The sequence below is a fragment of the Dipodomys merriami genome, unplaced genomic scaffold (genome assembly GCF_024711535.1).
Source record: "Dipodomys merriami isolate MVZ:Mamm:240054 unplaced genomic scaffold, mDipMer1.0.p SCAF_49, whole genome shotgun sequence".
Classification (NCBI taxonomy): Eukaryota; Metazoa; Chordata; class Mammalia; order Rodentia; family Heteromyidae; genus Dipodomys; species Dipodomys merriami.
The window spans coordinates 3,195,568-3,201,567 of NW_027206057.1; the positions used below are offsets into that span (position 1 = coordinate 3,195,568).

The following is a 6,000-nucleotide window of genomic DNA, read 5'->3' on the forward strand; positions in this document are numbered from 1 at the left end:
CATCCAAACCCACGTTACCAAACCTGGCCAAGGTTTGGTAATAGCCTCTTGGGGTCGTTTCACTGTCCACTCCTGGGAGAACCTGCCCCGCTTTGGTCATACCTGCTCCAGCCTGGAAGCTGTAAAGGGCTTTTCTTCCTATCACCACACAGGAGCTCAAGGAAATAGGAGCTGGGTATTACTGGATTGAAAAATCGGAGTTGTTTTAGAAAGAGGAGAGAGAGAGAGAGAGAGAGAGAGAAGAGAGGAGAGATGTGGGAGGGAGGGAAAGAGTGCAGATATGCCTTCCCCTTTCCCCCTGAAATCGATCCTCTTTAGAATCTATGTGACCTGGTCTTGAACGGGAGACCACCTCATTTTCAAGACACTTTTGGCACGAATCAGTGATTCCCCCGCAGTCTTCATTTGATTTATTGCTTTGTGGCTCATTCTTTCTCATAAAGTTATTTCTTGTTTATCCTAGCCAGACTTTTTTTTTTTTATGACGGGAAAGATTCTGTTTTAGTGCTTCCCCTAGGGTTGGTCTTCCTTTCAGCGAATCCAGAAAAAAAAAATAAGAAAGAAAAACATCCCATTGAATATTTCTCGAAAACCCTCGCAGCTCCAATTCAAATGCCATCACCCAAAGGTGCCCATCCCTGCACCATCCGCCCTCCCTCCCTCGAGACCAGAAACAATTCCCAGTGTTTCTCTGGATGGAGCTAAGAAGTCTCTGGTTCGAGGCAGTGGGAGGCTAAGGGGCTGCAGAGTCGCACTGGGGTAGACTGGTCTGTGCAAGCAACTCTGCGCGTTCGGTTGTGGGATTAAGGGTTTGGGGCTGAGGGTCTGGACTTACCGGAGCAGTTCCAGCCGGTGGGGGTTTGGCAGTCACTTAAGGAGGTAGGGAAGGCGGCGAGCTTCACGGGGCGGACCACGATGAGCAGCATCACCGGCAGCAACAGCAGCCAGCAAAAGCCCTCGCAAAGTGTCCAGCCGCTGCACTGCCGCGGGGACTCCCACAGCACCATGACTAGTTCGCGCAACTCTGCAGCAGCACACCGCTTCGGAAGAACGCAGGATCGCGGGGGCCACGCAGCGGGCTACTGAGCATCCCGCGGACGGCGGCAGCAGGAGCGGCGGCGGCGGGGGCGGCAGGGACACCCGGAGGGGAAGCAGCAGCCAAACCCGCGCATGATCCCCCGAGTTTCAGCAACACGCAGTGACCCGGCTCAGCCCGGGGAGCGAGAGGGTCGGCGGCTGAGACGCTACTCCCGAGACGCGGAGAGCTCCTGCCATCGGGAGGCGTGTGTGTCCGGGGGGAGTGTTCGCGGACACCCTGGGGCAGAAGCCAGAAGCCGGGGGTGGGGTGGGGTGGAGAGGGAGGGCAGAGGAGAGGACTCGGAGGAAGCCGGGTGCAGGGACAGTCAGGGCGCCCCGCAGCCTCCCCGCCGCCTCTCGCGCTCTGCCTCCCGCATCCCTCTGGCGTTTGGGAAGCAGCAGGTCCTTAGCCCGCCCGGGGTCACGTGGGAAGCGGCAGTCGAGCGCTGATTGGCCGAGCGGGATGCAGGTCCCGGGAGGGAGGGGTCGGCGAGGAGGTGCCAGGAGGAGGCGGCCGCCGCGGCCACAGATGGGGCTAGCTCGCTAGGCTTCCAGACCGAGTGGGTTGGGTGGGGATGGCTCAGGCGAGAAAGCCGAGGCTTCAGGGTAGGCGACCCCCACCCCCCCTTGGTAGCCCTGGCTTTCACAGTCTGTTCCAGGACGCCCCCTACCGAGCCCTGGGGCTGCCAGACTTGGCGCGGCTTCACTCTGGTGCGTGAACCCCGACCGCAAGCCTCCTCCGCGGCTGGGTGGCGGCGTGGTGCTCCAGCAGGAGACGGTGGGGGCGGAAGTGGGGACAGAAAGGGAAACGGGGAAAAGCAAGGGTGTCCTGGCGGCGCCCGGTACTGGGCTGCTGGGGAGTACAGTCGGGGAGTGCTTCGGGAGGCACGGAGCCCAGGGATGCCTGAGCAGGAGTAGAGGGAGCGCAGGGCTGAGAAGCGATCTTTGAGTGTGAGAACAGCTCCGGCCAGTTCGGACTCCCAGCCTTTCCCACCCGAGCCTGCAACCCGGGGCTGGCAGCCAAGCTTGCTCAGCCAGCCTTGCAGGGTGTCTCCTCTGCCTTTCCTCTTCCTCTCTTCTCCCTTCGTCTCCCGCAGCTCTAAACCAACCCTTGCAGCGGAAGGTTTGAGCTCCCCCCCCCAACCTTCCTTCCCTCCCCCAGCCCCCATGACATGCTCTTGTCCAGCCTCCAGAGCCTATTCGTGTGATCGCCTGGAAGGTGCGGCCAAATGTGCTTCTAAGGTCAGATTGGATCCAGATAAGTGATCTGAGAATCTGCGAAGGGCTCCCCTAAACTAAGCACTGGGCGGGTTGCAGAGCGCATCCTCTGGGAAGCCGTTTCTGGGAAGAGCGGGCTGTTTGGCAGCACCCGCAGTAACGCCGGGCGCTTTATGCAGTTCTCAGCCCGGTCGCCAATGACCTGGGCGAGGCGGGAAGGTCTAACTTGGCAGGAGTCCTTGGCTCTGCGCGTTTCTTTTCCTTTCTATCGGTTTTCCTCCGAGGGGTAATGAGTAAAAGGCAAAGCAGGATCCGCCTTTCTCCTGCTGCATTCTTCACGCAGTTAGACACTCTTCAGCTTAATGGCATTTTAGTAGCTAGGACCCAGATCTTTCTTGGACGAGGCCTCAGAGGAAAAGAAGTCTTTTTTCCCCCCTTGCCTCGGGGTCCCTACTGCAGTCGCGGTGTTATGGATGCCCTACCAGGAAGAGTTTTCTTTTTGTGTGTGTGTGGTCGTTCAATGAATGATTAAGGACTGTTCTTCTTCCCTCTGCACCTGGCTTCCTCTCCGTTCCTCTCTCCTCCCCCCTCCCTCTTCTCTTTCTCCCTTCCCACTCTTTCAAGAGCCTTCATATCCTCTCCTTTCCTCTTTCTTTAAATCGCCCTTTTCTTTTCTCTCCTTCCATAGTCCCCTTAATTTAGATTAACAGCATTGTTTGATGGCGTCTAATAACCAATTAGCATCCATCCCTAAAACACTTAAAAGAGGCATCAACGTACTTTGAAAACCTGGACTATCTGCAGACACCAACAGAAAGACAAATTCTGCCAGAGCTATGCTTTTGAGTACTTTAACCTCCTCCTGCTCCCTTGCTTTTTAACTTCTCCTTGGAGAGATGTGATCTGCAGCACCTCCATGCCTCAAAGGATTCTGTCCTTCCCCCCCCCCACCGAAACCCATGCCTTTATCTATCACTGCGTCTGTCCACCCAAAGTCTAGCTTTCCCCTTCTGCCTACTCCAAAGATTTCTGAATCTCAGTGGCTCTCACTCCTGGCAATTAAGCAGCAGCAGATCTCCTACATTCAGTCACTGGATATCGCTTCTCACAGACTAAGACTCCATTAAAACAGATCAATTTGACCAGACGTTGTAGGCATCTGAAAATCGGCTTCTAGACAGAGCAGCTAGATTCTTCAAGGAAACGGAATGCCCAGTAGATAAAGCTGTCAAATCATATTGGTGGGGAGGGCGGGGGGAGCAAAGAATCATAGATGCTTTTCAGTAGAGATGGCAATGTAAATAAACAGAACCTTAATGAAGAGCAAGCTATGGCAACTCCGTAGTATGGAGTGAAAACAGATCATTTTCCATACCAAGCTTGGTGTGGTAACTAATCAGGCTTATGAAAATAAGCCATGCTTGAAACTAAAAGCAAAAGTCCTTAAAAGTGTTTGTTCAGTAATTATGATAATGAAACGGGACCTGCTAGAATCTCCGGGCTTGGCTGTTTAAATGGAATTTTACAGAACCTCTTAGCAGAAGAAAACTGTTATTGAATTCTCTGCTAAGTAAAATTTTGGCATGCTTTCTAATAACATGTATTCTTCCTAAGACGTTTTGCCCATAGTAACTTAAATTCCAAAGGAGTTAATTACTGGTTGTGACTGGTTAACAAATACAGGCGCTTCCACAGAGTTATTTAAATTATTGAACAGTTTGAAGCAAAGACTTTCCATTGGGAATGCTGTGATTTTGTTCCACTTACTATGTTCTTAGTGTTACAGTGCCACCAAGAAACAGATTCTGAAACTGGCAAGCACCACCAAGTGGCAGAAGAACATCATTCTCAGAACAGAGCATTGCATTGTTGAATATGTAAATAAAAATAGCTAGATTATTTAGTTTGTCATTAGGTACCAAGGAAATAGACAGGCATTAAATTTTAGTGCAGTGAAGATTGCATTAGTGTTTCGACTCTTCCCAAACAGGGTCAAATCAGTTTACTTCTCAGAATTCAATTTGAAACCAGCTCTGTGAATTGTACCTGGGATTGTACATTATATGACTGGTAGTAATATGATGCAATGATACATTGTACCCACATAATTCTTATTTTAAAATAATGAACATTATGAACTTTTAATATTCCTGAGCCAAAATATTTTAGTTATGGTATATTATTTCTAGAATTGGTGCAGAGGGGTAGGGTTATGTTATCATTTTACAGTAAAACTTGCACAGAGTTCTTTTCTATCAGAAAATTTTACAAAGATTTGAGGAAATCTGCATCATAGGCCAGTGGTAGAGTGCTAGTCTAGTAGGCATGAGGTCATGGGTTCTAGTCCCAGTACCACAAAAAAATACAAAATTGTTTTTCATGTGAAAAAACCTCATTATACTAAGAATAACAAGATTACTCTGCACTTAATATGGGCTAGGAGGAAGAAAAGATATTTTAATATACCAGTATACCAGTAACTTAAATAAATGAACCTGAAAAATAAGACAATGCCAATCAGTGCTCTGTTTTCTGATCTCTGAAACTTTATTTGCTGCTTCAAATAAGGCAGAATGTAGAGTATGTTTCTAAGAGTGTCACACATTGTAACATGCACAGAAATATTTTTGTTTAATCTGTACAATGTCCTGATGAGACAAAAATACTGTTTTCCTGTTTTATAGAAATATACCTTCCAAAGTGTCAAGCAAATTAAGATTCAATAAAATTGGGCATGACCTCAATTTACAGGGCCTAAGTCACCATTTTTTGCCTCTTTACCTCTGAGAAGGAAAACTGTGAATTGGAATATATGGACTCTCCTCATTATAATAATTTGCTTGTCCTTATGTTGGAGCATCAATACTGCACTATATCATGAAATATCAAATGTGTACAATAAGTTCAGGGTTTTCCATTTACATATGCATATATGGAAATATATAGAATATATAATACAATTATATACTATATATTTTTATAATATATATGGTATTTATTCCATATATATTCCATATATACATTCCATATATTATGTTGTAGGTTATGGTAGTGGGAATTTCAGTTCAGAAATCTGGAGTTGAACACTGGAATTTGTATTTTAATATTTTTGCTTGTTTGAGAATTTAGGTGACACTTATATTCAAATGATGAGAGAAAGGAGACCTTAATTTTTTCAGAGATTATATAGAAAGACAGGGTAAAAGCTTAAATTCAATGCACAGACAAGTTACTTTATATATGCCTATATCCTATAAATATTTATCATATATAATCATTCTATTATGTCTAACAGTAACTTTGTAAGAATAGACAATCTCATTATGTGTAAGAAGTGGTTATGTGTAATATTTAACTTCTTAGTAAGGTTGCCCTAAAGATTAAGGGAGAGGTAATGTGAATTAATAACAATGGCTCTGGGATCACTCCTATACAAGTGGATTAATGCATAAGCGCATAAATATATGTAAACAAAATAAATTAAGGATGTACAAATAAAATTGTGTATGATACTGAAGTACACAATAACTTGATTGTTGATAACTGAAGTAAAGTGTTATTTTACATTATTACTTAATATTTTACCATTTAATTTCCATTCTACATTGCATAGAAATCAGATTAGGCTAGGGGCATGGGTCAAATAGCAGAACACCTACCAATAAGTGCAAGACTCTCAGATTAAACACCAGTACATTCAGAAAA

At 46.5% G+C, this 6,000-nt stretch overlaps 1 protein-coding gene across 1 annotated transcript in view; it reads right to left on the reverse strand.

Annotated features, from left to right (window-relative positions):
• Nucleotides 1-1,456, reverse strand: part of Tmeff2 (transmembrane protein with EGF like and two follistatin like domains 2) — a 264,679-nt gene extending 263,223 nt beyond the window's left edge. Inside the window, exon 1 of the mRNA XM_069995691.1 lies at nt 836-1,456. Coding sequence (XP_069851792.1) covers nt 836-1,007 — 172 coding nt within the window. The 5' untranslated portion in view covers nt 1,008-1,456. The remainder of the gene's footprint in view (nt 1-835) is intronic.
• Between the last annotated feature and the right edge of the window lie 4,544 nt (nt 1,457-6,000).